The sequence below is a fragment of the Mastomys coucha genome, unplaced genomic scaffold (assembly GCF_008632895.1).
Source record: "Mastomys coucha isolate ucsf_1 unplaced genomic scaffold, UCSF_Mcou_1 pScaffold15, whole genome shotgun sequence".
Classification (NCBI taxonomy): Eukaryota; Metazoa; Chordata; class Mammalia; order Rodentia; family Muridae; genus Mastomys; species Mastomys coucha.
Window position 1 is genome coordinate 52861432 of NW_022196897.1, and position 20640 is coordinate 52882071.

Below are 20640 nucleotides of genomic sequence, written 5' to 3' on the forward strand. Positions count from 1 at the left end.
AGAGAAGCATTTGGATGATGTCAGTAATGGGGGCAGGGAGAGAAGCATTTGGATGATGTCAGTAATGGAGGGAGAGAAGCATTTGGATGATGTCATAATGGGTTGGGGAGAAGCATTTGGATGCAGGGTACTGAAGTGATCTCTGCCCCTGAAAGAACTTACATTGCAGCTATGTCAGCATTAACACTAGATACAACTTGCTCTTATATTTAATATGACCTTCACCTGACAGCTCACAAAACCTCCATACCAACAATCACACAAATATAAAAAAAAACTACATTAAACACACACATTCACAAACGCATGTGTGCACACACAATCCAATGATATTTTTCTTTTTTTTAAATTATCCTTCCTATTGATCAAGTGGGTAACTTCAGATTATTTTCAGAGCCAAAGTGAAACCCATAGTAAAGTACTCTACACTTTTAATATTCCCATGTGTAGCTTAAAGACATCTCCACACCAGTTTACCTTAGCTGCTACTTCTGAAAACACACAGCACCAGCTGTGTCTGCAAGCGCTCTGAGAACAAAGGCCTTCCCATGCCACACTTACCTGATTTCCCCCGAGGCCATGGCACGTGTACAGAATCAATGGCTTGCCTCCCTGGTTATTTTCACCAACATCCAGACATAAAGGTTGACCAACACTCTTAATCTAAGTGAAAGATTTAAATAAAGATTTAATAAAAAATTAAACTGAATACTTTCTACTTTTCAACTCATTTTAGGGAAGTGGCATTGATAATTTAAAACTTCAGAAGCAATAAATTAAAAAGGTATGGGAGGGAGTTTATCAAGGACAAAGAGGAACATAAAAAATACTCACATATCCAGATATAACAGGATTAAGGTCTGGTACATAGACTTCTGGGTAAACAGTGTTCAGGTACCATGTAAAATTTTTACACTGAAGGCGTTTCTTTATTTCAAATCTTTTTGAAAGATCACCAAATGATTTCTAGAAATAGACAGGGGCGGGGGATGAAGGGAATGCTCAGTCAAATAGGCTCTGATACACACTTCAAAGGGTGCTACTTGTATTTACATTCAGTTCTTAAAGTTCATCTAAGCAACAGGTGTGCTGCCTGTCTGGTCCCTGGTAGTTTAGGAGACTCAAGTCCCACTGCAGTGAGGGCCAGAGGCTGGAATACACTTTATTACTGTGAGCTGTGAGCTGTGGTGGTGGGAGCATTCTGAATTTGTGCTGGCTCTTTCCTTTAAAATGACTTATATAGCCAAGTGTGAGGAAACACGGTGCAGACAGGTGTTGCTAAGGCCCAACGGAATCAATATCTCTTTGTAGTCCAACTGCAAACTGCACAGTTGGATGTTTTCTAATTTAAATGTTTTAATCTTGACAAAATTCCCACCTGGACACTGGGTTGAAAAAGGGAATTCTCAGTTAATTGTATTTTATTTTCCTTTATTCAAAGGGCAAAGAAGACAATTAAACATACACCAAACTGAAAAAAAAATATCCCGTTTATGGGAAGCATTTAGAGGAAAACTGAATTTGATACCAAAAAAGAAAAAAAAAAGGATGAGAGCAGAAAGAAATAATGGAGCTAATCACTTCAACCAAGGCTTGAGCCAAGCTCAATAGCTTGAGCTCTGGTGCTTTAGCAAAACAGAATGACTCTTAGGGACATTAGCTTATGTGTCCTGTCATGGGGACAGGTACTGGCTGGCTCACTTCACAGCCCCTCAATGGGTGAGAAGCTTTATTTAGCACCCACTTTCTGCTCAGGCTTGTAGTATAGATTTGCTGGACCTGACTTAGTCACCTTTAGTTAAGAGATCCACCCTGGAGTAGTGCACCTTACTAACTTGTAGGGAGATACTGCGGACAACAAATGGGTAAAGAGATCTTTCTTCACAGTAGCAGTCAATGCACAGATGCCTGACGCCACAGAAATGCCTTCTCTAAGTTAGTGCTGCTTCCTATAGACAATGTCCTTACACTATTAGTCAGTTCATCACTCCCAGACAAAGCTGCTGAGGCCCAGTTCTAATGCTTTAAGTCTCATGATTCTGCCAACTAGAGTCTATGAATAGTCACTAGTAAGAGTATCACATGTTTAGGAGCTAAATATGGGAGCTTAGTCCCTGGAACCTGCATGGCAAGAAGGGCTTTAACCCCTCTGGGGAGATTCTGAGGCAGGATGATCCCTGGGTCTCTCCCTAGTCTGACAACCTAGCATTATTCCCTGAGCAGACAGAGACCCTGTCTCTGTGGATGGTACCTGAGAAACGACAGCAAACACTGCAGGCTCGTACTCATGCACTTATCATTGCCCTGTCTCATAGCTCCTGTGGGAAATGGGCAGGATGCATATGGCCTCTCTCAAGATAGGGGAGGAGAAAGAAAGAACAGGAACCACAAAACCCAGCTCAGGCACCTGGCAATCACATTATGAACAGCAACCCCCTTTTGTATTCTTAGAGCTTTGTTACTTCCAGTTCATTGTTATGCCACAGTAAGACCCCATCTGCATATCTGCTTCAAAATGCCACTTCAAATCTCTAGTTAAGAGTTATTCATGTCAATTGAGAATGGTTAAAGGAAGTCCTACTTAATCAAATAATATTTGGAGGCAGTCACAAAAATATCTTTCATATTAAAAGTAAATGTCTGAATTTCATAATGCTGTTTAAATTTTCCTCTTAAGAGAGCAAACTAGCATACTATTACTATTTATTACTATCATTATTATTATGGGTGGTGGTGGTGGTGGTGGTGGTGGTGGTGGGGTGTGTGTGTGTGTGTGTGTGTGCCTGCATGTCTAAGTACATATACACCGGCCAAGGTATGGGCCCCAGGGATAGAACTCTGGCTTGGTGACAAGCACCTTTACCACTAGACCATCTTGACAGCCCAAAGTTATTTATTTGAAGGTTTAAAATTTAAAAGCTGACCTTCAAAAATACTTTTTAAACGTCTCCCTTTTTTTCTTTCTTAACTAAAGGTGATTCAAGCAGCAAGGCCTGTGGGTCTGGAGTAGTTTTTAACTGTCATTTCATACCGCGGCTCTCACTTACTTGCTTAACGATTTTTGCTGCATCTGTGTTTCTCCTATAAAATATTTCCTTGTATTCGTCCATCCAGACTTCTGCAAGGCGAACTTGGTTACGAGCAATCACCTGAGTGCCTTTTGGGAAGGTATGAGGGCTTTTGCTGCGAAAAACATGTCCAACAACAGAGCAAGGCATAATCTCCAACTGCCCACCACATTGCCACACCTGACAATTAATGATATTTGTTTAAATTTCCAGTATTGTGGGAAAAACAAGCTGTTGCTCTAAGTTTACCTTTAAGATATCAATAAGAACAAATTATAGAGATTTACTGGTATGTCATAGTCTCTATGCCAGTTCAATTTATGTTCTATAAATGTAAACAACAGTTTTATTAAATGCACCGAGAAACAGAGGACAAATGCACATCTTCAGAGAGTAGGTTTGCAAAAATCATGAGTTCTGAGTCCTTCCTAGAACTAGTTCCAAGTTTCCTTTTTGGCCAATAATTACGCAAGTGTTCTAATATGCGGAGAGAAGCAAGGCTCCAGTGTAGCTGACTTCCACCTTAAACTCACGCTCACCTGATGAAGCTACACACTTTTCTTCTAAGATGTGAAGCAGCTCTCCTGGTACAAAAGGACCCAGACTCTATTTACTCCTTAGATATTCAACTTGGTATCAAAGAGAACCATTCAAGAAGGCAGTTATTGCCAAAATTTAACCCATTGTAATTTCAAAAGAGTTTTTCATCATACTAAGAAGTCTGTGCCTATCTAGAATGAGTCTACCAGTTCCAGTAGTTCTAAATAACATGCCTTAGCAATTGGTTCTCCCGCCAATGGTCAGCAAGTAAAAGGCCTAAAACGAGAAGCCATGCTTAACAATAGATGCTGCAAGTGAGAGTGGTGCTCAGACTTCTGTCCTTTCCTCATTTAAACACATCAGAGGATTCAGAAGTTCATTGCAGCAAACTGCATTGAGATTCAGTGTTGGCTAGGGGCTGGAGACGCTGAGCTAAGTTTACAAAGGCCCTGGCCCTTAGCAGTGCAGAAGAGACCACCTCTGCCAGTATGCAATGGAGACAGCCCCAAAGCCTAAACCTTCTCATTCCCGGTTCTCCCCCCCACCCTACCCCCACTGCATTCCAATCTACAGGACTAACAGTGAGTGACATGGCTGCCACAGAAATGAACTCATGAAACTGACTATATGAAGCATGGGCCGTGCCTACTAAAAGCTTTGTTTTGTTTCTATTAACTTGTAACACGCACTATGAAAGAGAGGAGAGCAGCTCACAGGATGCGAGGAATTTCATCTAGTGTCCTTTACAGCTATAAATAAATGTTTTCCATATGGACTCCCCTGATAATCAGCTCATTTCCTGAAGCACTAGCCTTAATTATATTTATCTTGGCTGGAAGTCAGTAGCTACAAGTGCATTAATTGGTGTTATTGCCTGGACACAGGAGTTTAACTGATTCCTCTTGTTACACTGGCAACCATGAATAAATATATCAAGTTACAACTTAAACAGACATAGCCTCATTTGCCAATTTTCCAGCAATGACATTATAGAAGGCACTGAATTCATGAAGGCAGCATACATCTGCAATCGTCTGTGTGAGCCGCGCAGAACACAGCGCCTCACACTGTTGACATGCATGCTACGCTTAGCCTCCATAAACTTACTCGGAATGACATTTCTATATTTTCACCTCCCCAGATTTCCATTTCTTCATCGTAACTTCCAATGTGCTCAAAATATTCTTTAGATATAGAAAAAAGGCCTCCTGCAAAGGTGGGGGTCCTAAGGAGAAATAGATCATCATAATTTGTTACAGAGATTAAACAAGATGAAAGAGGACATTTAAAGAACCAAATTTACATTACAGGTGAGGAGTTAGGGCATTTATAATCTCATGTAGATAACCGATAGCTAAAAGTTCTTCAACGGTAAGGTTTTGGGGAAAGTAAGTACTTTTTAAAAATGTCATATTCTATATTATTGTATCTCTCCTTAACCTGCTTTACTTTCTTAAAAAAACTACAATTTATGAAGACATGAAAATTCACCCAAACCTACTGGCAGCTCAATAATGCCACGCTGAAGAGCTTAGTATATTACAATCTACACATATAGAGAGAATTCTCCCCGTTATTAAGGATTATCACACAAGCAGATCCTGTGAGGACGCATATACATGTGCAGCGTTTGGTGCTGTGCTGTGAGTGCTAAGGCATGGGAGCAAGGAGCAAGTGTCTTACTTAATCGGGTAGGTTTCATCTTTCCTGCGTTGCTTCTCATGATCAGGAAGTGATTCCCAGCCAAAGGAGAGGCTCCAATCAAAATTTCCACGGTTATGGTTGCTTCCATAGGGAGAAGGCTTGTTGAACTCAAATGTGTTTAGATCTATGGATGCGATGTCTGGACTCACCACGGCTGTGTAGTTCTCTGCTATTCTGGCCAGCAGAGGTTCCAGCCAGCCATAGAAGCACTCGCCTGCACAAAGCAGAAGCTACTGTCAGTTTACGGAAATGCTCAAATATCTTCCCTCCCCTGCACTCCCCCTCCCCACCCCCTACCCCCGTGGTGTTTCAGGAAAGTTTATGGTGGAACTAGAAGGAAAAGATCATCTGTGTTTTGAATATACATACGTGGGTAGTTGGCAAAAATGATACATTTATAGTACACAGCTTGTTTGGATGCCACGCACGCACACATTTAGTATGATCATGCTAAATAAACCCTCCACTCATCACCTTGTGTGTGTGTGTGTTTTAACTATAGCTGTCATACTGTACAACAGACCTCTAAAAGAAGGGACATCTTAAGAGCTCTTGTGATGAGAATAGGATTAAAAAGAAATACTAAAATAAGGAAAAGACAGTGACCTTTTTCACCTAGAATGGGAGGTGGACCCTAATACACCTTTTAAGAGAGGGCTATGAATCAAGGGAACCTTTGCATGTAACCCTAAAATTATTCTGTTATTTAAATAAGTTTTCCTCCCCACAACTGAGGCACAGTTGCTGAAATCTTAATTTCTCTTCCTGAGTCTTAGGAGAAAGAGAGTCAGAAAGTTAGAATATTCTGAATTTTGTGACTAGAGAAAAATTATCCAAAGCTGCTATAGTCCTGATGGAAGTGGGCCTGGGGCAGGGAGTCCCATGAAGGTCAGAGTCATGGTCTTGAGGCACACTGCACATCACACAGGTAAGACCTTCATTAAATTAAACTTGGCAGTCATGAAACAGAAGGACAGTTGACCAGCAGGGGAAGAATTGCTAACCAGATCCTACTGCAGTTTTGCATCAGTGAAAAACACCTCCCGATCTCCACTCATTTTCCAAAAGCTAGATTAAGAGAATATCAGATGTGATAGCTCTCAACAACAACAAAAATAAAGTACAAAAGCCTTTCTGTAATAATTAGTATATGTTTCAACCAGATTTTGGGTGAAGTATAACCTAAGAGCATGGCAGGACAAGGTCAAGCATTCATAAGATGAGTGCTCTCAAAGCTTACAGTTCCAGGGACTGAGGGAACTTTGTTAATGTCTAGCATATCACTGCAGGCAGACACCAAAGGGCTTTCTAAAACTATCAACAGTGCCACCGAAAACAATGGAAACACAGGAACAATACCCCAGAGTAACCAAAGTAGCAAAACTGCAGTATTCATGGACCAGATAGCAGGATACCCCTTACTGGGCAGAACAGATTCAGCGGCTCTTCAGCAGGGGGGCAAAAAGATTATAAAAGTTAAAAGTGGCAGTATGGAAACAAAGTTTAATGATGGTGCTGATCATACCTAGATTAACCTAGTTTAAACATACCTAGTTTAACCTCACAGTGTAGGAATGAAAAACAGTAAGCAAACAGTCCTCCCTGTCTTCTGTTTTCTTAGAGCAGAAAAAACATCTGGGGCAGGGGGTTCATAAGCAAGCACCACCCACAGGGAAAGCTGGGTACTGCAAACACTGGGGAGGCAGGAGCTCAATATGCGAAGCTCTGATGCGGAGCCACTCGCTGCTTGGCTTGTCATGGCTGTCATCAGTTAAGGATGCTACTCGGGAGAACGCAATTAGACATCTAAAGAAAATTAACTTTCCAACGAAGGGGAGGAGGAGGAAAGTTACAAGCCATCTGCGAATGGACGGGAACTTACAGTGAGCGTCTAAGAACGTGAGCGTCTCCGCAGTTGCTACAGCTGCCCCTAGCAACCGCGCCGTGATCAGGCCTTTCCTCTCTTGCTGCCTGACTATTTTCACAATAGAAAACTGTTTTATGTATTCCTCTAGTTTTTCATGCAAGTAGTCTGTAAAGGAGGAAAAAAAATGAAAATTAACTTTTACTGAAATTTGTTTTCATATATAACACATGAAAGCTAATGAAATCACCAGCCACTGACCCTTGTAAATTCAGGTCAAGATTCTGCTAAATTCATTTGTTCATTCTGTCAGTAAAAGAGGCATTCTATTACCTTTAACTCTTTGAGAAAATGAGACTATGTATACAAACTATAACTCCTACATTAGTTAATGCTATAGTTTGGACTTACTCCGTCCACTGTATACAAATACATGCGATATGTCAGGGGCATGTGAGAAAGCCTATATAGATTAGATCCTGGGAGTTTGGAAAGCTCTCAGAGAGTTACTATGGGAGTCAGATAGATTTTAATTTAAACAAAAATTCAAACAATGTTTCAGCTGGTACTAAAATTTGAGAGCCATGGCAAGAAATGACAGGCCATCAATGCACTTCAGTTTCACTAGCTGTTAGGCAGTGATCAAAACAGCTTAGTACCCTAACTGATGCTCAGAGTTATGGTTGGAGGGACATTTGTACCATCAGCAGAAAACTTTAGGCTTCTCTTGATTTCTTTCCCAAAACAATACAGAACTAAAAAGGAGCACATAAATCAGGTAAACGCACAGACAAAGCCACAGTAACATACGTAATTTAGGATGCTAAACATCTGAGTTTGGATGAGACGGATAAGAAGCAAAACTTGAGGATACTGATGAAAGAAAACTGAATCAAATCAATCAAGGGCTGTTCACAGTTTTAAGCATCTTCAGTTCACTCTGTGGCCTTAAATTATTTTTGGTGTGGTGGGCATTTCATTTTGTCTTTTGGTTCAGACATGGTCTTGCTACAAAGCGCAGGCTGGCCTAGAACAGAATGCATGATTCTCGTGCCTCAGCCGACAGAGTTGCTGGGATTACAGCTTATACCAATGAATCTAGCTTGCTATTAAATTCCCGAATTCTTGTTAAGAGTGTAATTGAGTTTAAGTGACCTCGTCAGGCCCAGAACTCACATATACGGGCAAGCATGGAGGAAGTAACACCTTGTAGTGTGCGTTTGCTCCTGCCACATTTCAAAGGCAAGTGCAGAAGAGCTTGGCTTTGGCTTGGATGACATAGGTGTCTTCAGAGATGGAGAGGGAATGCTGCTGTTGTAAAGGTTAAGTATTCATCAGCGGACTGGTACTCCAGGAAGAACACCCAGGGAGATGAAGTCCATTACCATCTCCCTGTTGCTGCCACGGACTTAGCATCTTAACTCCATGTAGGTGCATCGGGGATAGTCTCCTCAATACATGCAAGGCTGCACTATACCCACATGCATAACCATAAAAGACTTTCGGTGACTTGAAAATTTCAAAGGTGTTCATGTTGCTTTATTCATTGGAATTATGACATACATATCCTTCCAATACACCCTGCCCCCACCAAAAAGGGGTTGGAGAGATGGCTCAGAGCTTATGAGAATTGACTGTTCTTCCAGAGGACCAAGGTTCAATTCCCAGCATCCACATTCTGGTGCCTAACTTTATAACTCCACTCTCAGGGGGATCTGATGTCTCCTGGCCTCCTTGGGCTCCATGCATATGGTGTACAAACATACAGGCAGGTAAAACACCCACACTCAAAATATAGAAAAATCATTAACAAACAAAGAAACAAACAAACAAAAAAAACCCCAAACATCTAAAATATGTTCAAATTCTTATCTGCCCCCTAGACTTTTATCCAACCTATACTCCATTTTGGGAAGGTAAGTACAAAACTTACATCAGATCAGAGATCTTAGGTTTGAGCGACATTGCCTTTAACTGCTTGGCCTTAGACAAGTTATTTTACCTTTCCTGTACTTTAGATCCCTTATCTATAGGGAGGATGTGATAGAATTAGCAGCACAGGTGATGGTTGGGACAATGAGATGGACACTCCTAGACAGTAGAACACATGGTCTACTATATAGCACTACTCTTTATATCTTTGTACTCTTTTATCTTTGGTTCTGCTGTCATGGGATTTAACTATGACTTGAATGTCCACATCTCATGCTGCTTTTCCTAAACAAACTAGTTAGTTTCTCTGTCTCTCTGTCTACCTCTCTCTCTCCCTCCCTCTCCTCCTCCCTTTCTCTCTCTCTCTCTCTCTCTCTCTCTCTCTCTCTCTCTCTCTCTCTCTCTGTGTGTGTGTGTGTGTGTGTGTGTGTATGACTTTCTAGACAAGTGTGTATCCTGTACAGATCTGCCTCAGCCTCTGAGTACTGAGACCACCACTCCTGGCTTTTCCCAGGCTCCTTACAGCAAAGAGGGCCATATATCCCAGATAGGTGGAACATGAGACAAATTACACTAGCATTCAAGTATAAATTTTGTTAAGAAACCAGCTCTTGGGAGGCAGATGCAGGCGGACTTCTGAGTTCTGAGGTCAGCCTGGTCTACAGAGTGAGTTCTAGGACAGCCGGGGCTATACAGAGAAACCCTGTCTCAAAAAAAAAAACAAACAAACAAACAAACAGAAAAAAGAAACCAGCTCAACTTTGTTGCCCAGTGTTTCTAATGATTAAAAAAGGAGAGCATGCCCTTGCGCTAAGCAGGTCTCCTTCTCTACTCTTAGGGAGAGGGGAAGGACAAAGTAAATCCAATGACTCAAGCTCTTGGACAGCACTCACTGCCACCTGTGCGGCATGAGTGAGGTTACAGGGACAGACAAGGTAAGCCATCGGAAAAATGTCTAGCTCATCAAACGAAATATTCTGGAGCCAAAAAGGGGTGCTAACCAGTGTCTGGTGAAAAACGTGAAATTTTAAATGGGTATGACTCTTATGTAATTAGGTAAGCTTTATGCTTATTTTGAAAGTGATTAGGGAAGCAAATAAAAGGATTGGTTGAAACAGGAAGAAGATGAATGGGTATGTCTTCATTCCTATGTCCCTTAATTCAATGGTTGTTTGAGCTTTTAAACAGGGATGCGGTTTTCAACTGAATGCCCACGAGAAGTAAATTTGACATGCTTCTGTTGCCTCGCTACTTGGGACAATCAAGCAAAGTAAACACCGTGTATGAAAAGACATTTGAGAAATCCAAGAGGAAAAAAACGAAAAGAAAACATTCTTAAGACTACATTAGTGGCTTTTTCCAGGTAAACTTAGAGTTGACACAGACCTTAATCAAGCATGACTTAAAACCCACTGGCTGCTGTCCAACCAGACAGGAAGAACCACAAAATCGGATTAAGCAGCAAAATACCAGCTAGTTACAGTTAAGTGGTAAAGTAATCAGAAAGGGTGTTAGAATCAAAGATCTCCAGAGTGTGTAACTCCATTTCCCCTTCCTTTTCTTGGCCCACTCTGGGTTCTGCTTGCTTGTTTGTTTTTTCTATTTGTTTGCTGTGGCCCCAGGTATCAGCTGGCATTGCGGGCACCCAACACCACATCTAATGTATGGAGTCTAAGTTGAGTCCAGAAGACATGAATTATAAAGCTTACTCATTTTGGAGACTAGCTCTTATATTCATATCAAAAATCTCTGAATTGGGAAACGTTTTCTTTCCTGGACAAATGTTTCTCTTTATTGAGAATACAGCCTGAGTTTATTCTCAATGTTTCAGTGGAAGCCATGGAAACATGTGGAGCTGTATGTGAGGAGGTCAATAGCTTCATTTTATGCCCACTTATTACCATGTCTGGATAGGATACAAGTAATGCAACTTAATGGGGTATTCATATTTTTCTTTTCTTGTGCATATAAGATGATGCACACAACAATGTTTTGAATTTAATGAGGACATTTTGTACCCATTTTACAAAATGAAGAAACAACTAAAATTTGGGATGAAGCCTCTGGGAATCCAACTGAAAACCTGTGTTTACTCAGGAGTAAATTCTGTAATCGCTGAAATAAATTCTTTTGTACTTAACATAATTTTGAAAAATTAGAAAACAGAATATTAGACTTTGGATTCCCATTCAAAATATCTAATTAGTATCTGACTTATGATTTTAAGTAGAAACAGACATTTAAAGAGCATTGCTAATCTTAAAAACCAAACTGACTATTTTTTATAACCCAGGTCTGAGGACATACTTCTGTGGTATAGCAGTTACCTGCCACGCATGAGGTCTGCGTTAGATCCTTAGGACTACAATGGGGAAAACGCCCAGCTAACCAGGACGGAACAACACTGTGGCACAGGCACTTACTAACATCACCTGTTAATGATGGTACTTACATGAATTCCTTCATATTTAAAAACCCAGCAATGCTCCAGTTCTGAGGCATACAATGGGATGCTTCATATCATCAGCAGGATATTGATTAAACTTGCTGTAGTTTTCCTTTTCAATGGTTTAGAAGGCAATGGCATCATTTAAATTAGAAACAGCATGGCACTGTCTCCATTTACCAATACAGAAACTGAGCCTGAAGAGGAAGTAACTTAACAATTCACACAGCTGGTTAGGACCAGAGCTGGGGTTCCAGCCCAAGCGGCTTTACTTCATGATCGTATCTGGTGGCTTAGCCACTGTGCTCTAGAGTAACCACCACATACCAAGACCTACGGTTATGACTAATGGTGTTTAGAAAATCTCACAACCCCAAACATCCAACTGTGGCATCCTCAAAGTCAGACTCCACCATTCATCACACACCATCCAACCCTGTCGGGCTCTGGGGTGGTACCCAGGGCATACGACGCAAGCCAGGCAGACTTTGGACATGACCACAGGCATTTGTTGATAAGCATATGCTTTCTTACCATCTACACTAGCATCGTCCACCAAAATGATCTCCTTCAGCAGTATTGCAGGTGACGAATAGAGCACACTGTGGACAGTCCTAAGCAGCGTGGACCACGCTTCATTGTGAAAGACTATTATGACACTGGTGGTAGGCAGGGGCGGGCAGCGCTTAAATTTTTGTTCAATACATCTAGAAAAAGCCAAAGAAGTGGGAGAACAGTTATGACTTTCAATTTACCTCACCATGGTCGCACCATTTCTACATGACTGCTAAAGCTATCACCATTTCATCACTCTCATCCCAAAGGACAGCAGCTGGGTTTCGTCCTATATGAAATTATCTTCGTGGTGTATAAATATAACTAGGTTAAAGCAATGCTCCACAGGCGGCTTATTCACCCTAACTGTGTCCAATGTATGGCTGTTGAGTTTTCTACACAGTTTGATTTTAGAAAGAGATACAGCCTATTAATGAAGCGGCATGCAAAAATCAAACCTTCTAACTTGGTTTTTACTCTTTGTAAAAACTAAAATACTTTGTTTTCTTGCCTAGGTCACCCATTTTCCTTATTTTTGATTTAGACTGTACAACTTCATTAATCAAGTACTCAGTTTTGTTGAAATTATTTGGCGTTAGATATGTTTGTATGTATAGGATGTGTATTTCCTAAGTATTTCCCAGGTTAATTTGATCAATTTACTTTATATGTGAACTCAAAACAGGAAATAAGCCTAGCATAAAACCTGGGTTTTATGATCTTCAAATGCCTGGTGCTACTTACCCACCTGTATTGAAGAACTCACTCTGATAAGGGGATTTGCTGTTTAATTCAGACCTATCATTTTCAAACTGTCCTTTAACAGGATACATTTAGAAATGTAAAGACCTATGTATTCTTATTAAAAGATTTGTACTGGACCAGTCATGTATCATGACTCAGCAGCAGCAACTGGAAGGCAGAGGCAGGCGAATCTCGGGGAGCTTGAGCCATGTCTGGTCTACACAGCAAATAAGAGGCCAGCCAAGGGTACATACTGAGACTGGGTCTTAAAAAAAAAGAAAAAGAAGTTTTGTGCATATAAACATCTGTTACATTGATGTACACGGGGAAAGGGCTCCTAAGTGGTCTTAACCTGACTAAGGTTAGCATCGATTACCTAAAAGCATTAGTTACATATTATTATCATCGAGTTCACTCTTGTGACACTGTCTTCTTCCTCAAAGTTACATTATTTATAAAATAATGAAGACAGTAGGGTCCGTGGCTCAGTACAGCCTCCAGCCCTTGAGATATCAAGATCCTCAGCCACCAGCCTTTGGAGATGAGGTGAAGAAAGAGTGAAGGGCTGACAACACCAGGGCATAAAATTAACCACGTGTGTTCTGTGCAGGAGATCAGCTGGTAAGGCAACAGTCTCTCTATGGTCACAGAAATGTCGTAACATGGCTGCATCATTTTGGGCAGCAGACTATATCATTCTCACACCCTATAAAAACAGTACGTGGACAATCAAACATTGCTGCTCAAACTCAAGGAAGTAAATCATTCACTTGTAGAGAGATAAGACCCAACAAACTTCAGCTGCTTTGAGCGGCCAATAACGCCATCTCCAGCATGGCAGTTGGGCCACCAAACAAATCGAGTTCTGTCATGAAAAGCTTTCTATCCATACCTCGGTAGCAATGTGTTTAGGGCTCTTTACCAAAAGCAGGTCAGTAGGGTGGAAAGTTTACGGAAGAGGAAAGGAATTAGATCAGAGGGATCTGTCAAGAGGCCACGTTTGCTAAGCTGAGGGAAAGGGCAGAGCAATGAAATCGCACCATTGGAGGTACAGTGCCAGAGTTAAGGCGAGCAGCCTTCTGTAAACCGAATTGTGAATATACTACTGAGTGAGAATGAAACCCAAACACACACACACTCTTTACAGGAATGACACAGAAAGAAGTTACTAAATATAAGTTCTTATTTTAACACATAATAGTTTATAAACCAACATAAATGCTAAATAAGAGTTCTGGAAAAACTCTATGGCATGGTACTTTCTTATGGTATAGAAAGGTAAGAAAATTTGGGGATTAAGGATTTTTACATACCTTTATTTGTTCAGTCGTCAATACAGTATCAATTAAAAGTTATATATTAAAGATGCAATATACAAAACTGCACACACGCCCACCCCCACACACATACACACCCCACTAGTAAAATGCTATCAATTTAATCACGCAATTTCCTTCTGTTTAAGTAGATAAGGATTTGTTTGCCTAACAGGTAACTATTAATGTGAATTAGTAAAAAAATGACAGGAAGGTCTTAGCAAAGTGTTAGCTACATCAATAATGAAAGCGATAACATCTCTCAGTATGACTTTATAAACTGCAATCATTTTGAAATAATGTACATAGTAAATTTATGCTAAAGAGCCAATTCATATCTTTTAAAATAGTGCAATCAAAGAAGCTGCCACAGGGACTCTATATTTACTGTAAGGACATTTGTATATTTCAGCATTGAGAAGCCGCTTCAATTACCAATCAGTTTATTACCTAGCTCTGAGAGAAACTAGACCCAAAGGACTGATGGGTCTTGAAAAAACACAAGGGGTTGTGCTGACACTGGTTACCCTCAACATAAGAAATGACTGGAATTTAGCACCCTGGCCCCCAACAAAGTGCTATCCAGGAAGTAGAGGAGCAGATCTCAACCCCTAAAACCTAACTGCTGTTAACATGCTCAGCGGTCTTTTCCTCCTTCATCAAATTACTGACAAGTATCGAAGCTTGTTAATGCTAGAATTAAAATGCTCATCTTCAGCTGATTGTAACTGACATCTCAATGAATAAAAATTATGCTTGATGAATTTTTATGTAGATTGCTTTTCAGTCATGAATTCTCCCAGAATTAGTAAAACATAATGCTGCATCAGAATCGAGTGATGCGAGAGGAACTCTGTAACACTAGGATATGCTATAAAGCAACCTTTTCTTCCCACATTTACCCTGAAGGGACGGGCAACTTATCCTTGAGCCACACTGATTAGAACGGTTACATAAATCTACACCTGCAATGTCAACATGCAGGGATGCAGCGGCTCACAATCACAAATCTGGCAAACTCTGAGAAAAAGAATAAACCCATCTACAAAAGTCTGGGTTTGTTTGTTTTGATTCAATGGCAAATGTAATCTGCCATCAGGTAACAAAATAGATAATAGGCACTAGATGCCTACTGTGTGCCTGTCTTGTGCTCTCAAAAATTCATGGATGGCTCAAGAGTGCTGGGGTTCATCTTACCTTCTGTCATTCAAACACAGCATTTGAACGTCACCTTACAGGTAGCAAAATAGCTTTTTGTTTTTTAAAGATTTATTATATATACAATATTCTATCTGCATGCCAGAAGAGGGCACCAGATCTCATTATACATGGTTATCAGCCACCATGTGGTTGTTGGGAATTGAACTTGGGACCTCTGGAAGAACAGTTAGTGCTCTTAACCTGTGAGCCATCTCTCCAGCCACAAAATAGCTAATTAGCAGAGAAAGATTCTGTACAGTCATGAGCCAAATGGATTTAACAGATATCTACAGAACATTTCACCCTAAAACAAAAGAATACACCTCCTTCTCTGTACCTCATGGTACCTTCTCCAAAACCAACCATATAATTGGTTACCAAACAACTCTCAACCAATACAAGAAGATTCTGTACAGTCGAGACAAGAATGTTAATGTCACCAGTTAATCAGTAATAAGGAATACCTGCCTCTTGGTACTTGGGAGCTAATTCTGCAGACACGAGAATGCACCAGTAGAGAGCTCTGAGTAAGTGGAAGTTAGCTACAAAATCCACCCTTAAAACAAAGTGTACACGACCCAGGGCATTCTGAGGTACAGCCATGTAGTGACAGTGCTCACAAAGTGTGTGATGCACTTCACAAACCAGCAAACCACCTAAGAGCTTCAAAATCTTGGCACATTTTAAAAAACATTTCTATCCCACAGCAAATCAAAGACATGTAAACAGCCCCTTCACCTCCTACATTTCTACCAAAACTGTCCAAGTGTTCCTAAATAGACAAGGAAATTATGCCATTTGAGGAAAAAGAAAAAAAAAGATTTCCCCAGCACGAAGCAGATCTAGAATTCAGTTTCCTAATTCAGAAGGTACATTTCACGTCCCCACTACCAAACCAGTAAGAGCTACAGAGACTCTATCACCTCAAACACTGTAAATGAAAACAAAGGAAACATCAAACAAACAGCATTGACCAATATTCCAATTCCGAGCGAGCGAGCGACCACCTAAGGAATGAGCTGAGTTAGTGCCTCTTCCTTGAAAACCCTGCTGACAAAGGGCAAGTGAATATTCTCGAACATACTCAGGTGGTCGGGTGTCGGGGCCAAGGTCCCGGTGTAGAGAAATTCTGTCACTTGCAAAGGCATTGAAGCAGTGCTTCGATTCCCCTCGCTCTTTCTCCTTCTGCTCCTCCAGGCTGAGGTGGGTGATCTTAAATGGCTTGCCAGAAGCACCAGGTGCGTTGGAATCCTGAGGTGGGCGGTCGAGAACCGGTTTCAGCTCTGCAGCTGTGTAGTACCCTTGCAAGCAGGGCCTCTCGGGGACGTCTATGCTCTCCTTGATGGGTGCTCCTATTTGCATCTTTGGCATTGCATCTTTAATATTATTTACAGCTTCGAGCATAAAGTCAAACATTTTGTTTTTGTTTTTCAAGTTTCTCTCCATCTTCAATTCCTCCTTGGAATATTGAACACTTACTTCTCTTTGCATTAAAATCAGAACTACTAAAAAGAAAAAGATGACTGCACCAAGCTTCCAGAACTTTCTGTGGTAATGTCTTTTAATGTGCAATTTCACTAGTCGCTTGAGGTGAGCCATTCTGGCATTAAATGCTTGTTACTTGACAGAGAGCAGTTCCGGTTTCCTTTGTTACTTATACTCTTTAGCATAGGTTTGCCAGTAAAAGGGTTTCTTTAAATGGTAATACCTATAAACAGAGATGACAGATGGGATTAGTATTAGGAGCAATTCCTTCCTACAGTCAGGGTACAACTTATTACTTCAACCAACAACTGAACACAAGCTGCAATGTACTCTTACAGTTTAAAGGATACACAGATATTTAAACCTTAAGAAAATTATACCTCAAGAAGAAAACACTTATGGTAATTGACTCTGATCTACTGGGCTGTTGAAAGAATAAAACTTTCTTGCCAGGAAAAACAAGAGCAAGCAAGAAAAAACAAAACAAAACAAAACAAAAAAACCAAAACCACATACACACATTTTATTAACTCTGTCAATAACTACTATATGATATACACTAAGTACTGTATTACAAATATATTTTCAGATTTTTAAAAAGGAATATATTCACTTGATAGCCAAGGAGTCAAAGGACTTCATTAAGCAGATTACAAACAGGACAGATTCACTGCTAAGTAAAGCTATGCTAGCACGCGCTGCCAAACATCCTCAACAGTGACCTTTTCTTGTGCTGGGCATTATTAACCTGTGAAGCACCACTCCAGCTAAGGGAGCCGACCAAGCATTTCCCAGCAAGGCAGCAACCATCTTCTCCCCGAGATGCTCATGGGATAGTTCTGTGGGTCACGGCGGGTTCTCTAGAGCAAGGCCAGCAAAAGCACTTAAGTCAATGTTTTCAGCAGCTATTTCCATAACTCTCAGAAAGGTAAAACCTAACAGCATAACGTGAGATGCATTAGCTTTACTCAAGGTGTCTCTGGGCCTGCAGGGTTTAAAGGACAGAAATTGGCTTGATGAAGGGCTGTTTGCAATTGAGCATGAGAAGAGAACACCATGTTCAATGGGTCCTGGGCCAATGTGAATTTATGTCAGCCTGCAGGCTGGAAGTTGATTTTCTTCATGGCGCTTTAAAATATATCATGTCAAAGGGCTCAGTATATGACTCCATGCCACGCATCACTGTAGCCAACACATTAGTAGGGGTAAGGAAAGGGAAACTACCTGTTGGCCCCCAGCCTTCAAAACATTTCAAGAAAATGTCATTTGTAACAGTGAAAACTAACTTGGACTCTTTATTCAATGCTTGTTCCAAAGTTATTAAAAAAAAAATTTAAAATAAGAAAAGCAAGTTAACCTTGGCCCCAAACGCTGCCTCAATAATGATGTCTATTGTCCTTAAAAGTGAGATCCAATACTTCTGGGCATTTCTAGCTTTAGGAGACTCATGTTATAATGAAGTGACCTGTTAGGTTTTTACATTTCTTTCTAATCTTCACATAGTTGTACAATTTTCTATGTGTCAAATATTCTTCTAGGAGGGGCCACCACATTCCTGATGACCTTTCTCCCCAGGAACCAGAGGCTGAGCCTCCTCAAGGTAATATAAGGCAAGCCAGCAGGCGAGGCAGAATCCTATGTGCTATGGAAAGACTAAAAGGTTGGGATGGTTTCTAGAAATCTGAGGGGAAATGACTGACATGGCCAAACACAATCTTGAAAGATAGTAAACTTTAGGTAGATTGGCAAGACACAGATGAGAGACTGAATGGAGGGTGCTTTGAAGGTGTAGAAGTAAGAAAGGCCATGCTGACCCAAGCACAGTGCTGCAAGGGAAGCCCGGGTGGGGACCGGCAGGTGATTACACAGGGAGGTCAGGTAGAGTCCAGTTCACGAAACGCCTGAACATCTTCCAGGGAATCTGCAATTTACCCTTTTTTTCTTGTTTCAGGAGCTGATAATTTTAAGAGAGGATCCTAATCAACTGTTTATATTAGAAAAGTCAGCCAGTAAAGGCAATAGGCACAATGGCACTAGAAAGGTAGAGAGGTGTGTGAAGGCTCCGATAGCACGTGGTAAGAGAATAGGAGCCAGATACCTACAGAGACAGACTTAACACAGTCAACAGTTCTGAGATTTGTCAGAAAACTGCCTTTGGGCATCCTGGAAGAGACTATTCACACAGAGGAACAGGTTCCTGGGATGGGTTAGGTGTTGACGAACACTGCTGGCTTCAGAAGTTGTGTGCACTTTTTTTTTTTTTTTTTTTTTTTATGTGCAGCTGAGGCCAAGATAACTTCAGGCTGGCTGCCTGGGGTAGATAGCTGCCTCCACAAATGACCAATTGTTTCAGACCTCTGTGTAAGTCTGGGAAAGAGTTTGGAGAACAGTAATTTAGGTTGGGAGGACACAGCTCTACTGCCCAAGTCAAGCCCTGGAAAAAGGAATGGAGTGGGGAGAGGCCAGCTCTAGAAATGCCGTTCCCTGTGGGGGCCTAGTACTGGAGAAGCTGCACAGTGGTACAAGTATGTTCATTAAGAGCCCTGAAGCCAGGAAGGGAATCTCCTGTTATCCTCAGTGACTTTGAAGCACTTTATGACATGGCTGAGCACTGTTTTAGGTGGCACAGGAGAAATACTTAGGAGGTTCTACTCCAATATTGCAGAACTGGCTGATAACTGAAGCATACGTACACTAAACTGGGAAGGAGTAAAGGCCTTCCTTTGGACTATTCAGCCTTGCCCATCCACTACAGGGCCCAAGGTTGGTCTCTGTCGACTGGGAACACAGCAGTAGATGTGGCCACTTTAGAAATGGAAGCCCGTGTGCACGCGGGTGCTATCCCTGTATACTGGGCCCACTATTCACAGCCACAGAAAGAGCACTGGGGTAGCTGGGGATAGCTGCTGGCTGACATCCGCGGGTGTGTAGCTTTCTTCACTTGATCATTCAGAGCTTTCTCTTGAAATCAAAAATCTTTTGGTGTCTTTAGATGAGAGAAGCCTCATCAGGGTCTGCTAATAGGGTTAAATACATATCCTCAAATATCAGCACCACTAGTCTTTCAGGCCCCAGTCTTTCAAGACCCCAATCAAAGATCGTTAGTAACTCCCAGGCAGTCAATAAAGATCTACACTCTGGCCATCTCTCATCCTAGACATACTGGACAAATACAATTTCTATCTTTAGGTAAATTTTCCTGTTTTTTTCTTTTTTCTTTTCCTTTTTTTATCTTCACAACCAACAATGGGTAGCGCTAAATTCTGCATTGGTCCATTCTCAGGGCTACCAGATAACTGCAAACTCATTTGTAAATCAGGCCCGAGTTTCCTTTCTTTATCGTCTGGACTAAGACAATACCCCTAAGAAGTCATAGATACAGCTAAAGGAGACAACGCGCTATGGTTTGGAAAGTGTCACCTGAGGAGCCGTGTGTTATGGCTTACCTGCCCTCACCCCCACTCAGAGGAGGGAGAACTTTGAAGAAGTGAAGCCGAGTGTGAGTGCCACTCGGTCTGCTACTTGAGCACGGTAAGTTGCTAATTTGGTATTTTTGGTTTCTAGGAACTGGTACACAAGTCTGAGTGCTTCTTTTTCTCCCAAGGATGCTCTCTAGTAAACGGCTGTTGGTCCAGCTGGAGAAGAGTTCTGGGTCTGTGAGCTGACTTAGGGTTGGAAAAATGGCTCAAACTATAACTCTTGGTCCTGACAACTAAAAGTCACCCATCTGTTTCATTCATTCCTGACCACTAAGGAATCTGCCAAAACCATCTCAGTCACCAGAAA

The 20640-nt window shown here is 41.2% G+C and overlaps 1 protein-coding gene across 2 annotated transcripts in view; it reads right to left on the bottom strand.

The window, feature by feature from the left end:
* The window catches only part of Galnt3 (polypeptide N-acetylgalactosaminyltransferase 3), a 37470-nt gene that overhangs the window by 6859 nt on the left and 9971 nt on the right, over positions 1-20640 (bottom strand). For both annotated transcript variants that reach the window (XM_031370480.1, XM_031370479.1), the window contains exons 2-9: positions 16454-17077; positions 12089-12261; positions 7195-7344; positions 5292-5526; positions 4716-4833; positions 3048-3248; positions 835-966; positions 562-663 (exon numbers count right to left, since the gene is read on the bottom strand). In XM_031370480.1, coding sequence (XP_031226340.1) covers positions 562-663; positions 835-966; positions 3048-3248; positions 4716-4833; positions 5292-5526; positions 7195-7344; positions 12089-12261; positions 16454-16968 — 1626 coding nt within the window. In that variant the 5' untranslated portion in view covers positions 16969-17077. The remainder of the gene's footprint in view (positions 1-561; positions 664-834; positions 967-3047; positions 3249-4715; positions 4834-5291; positions 5527-7194; positions 7345-12088; positions 12262-16453; positions 17078-20640) is intronic.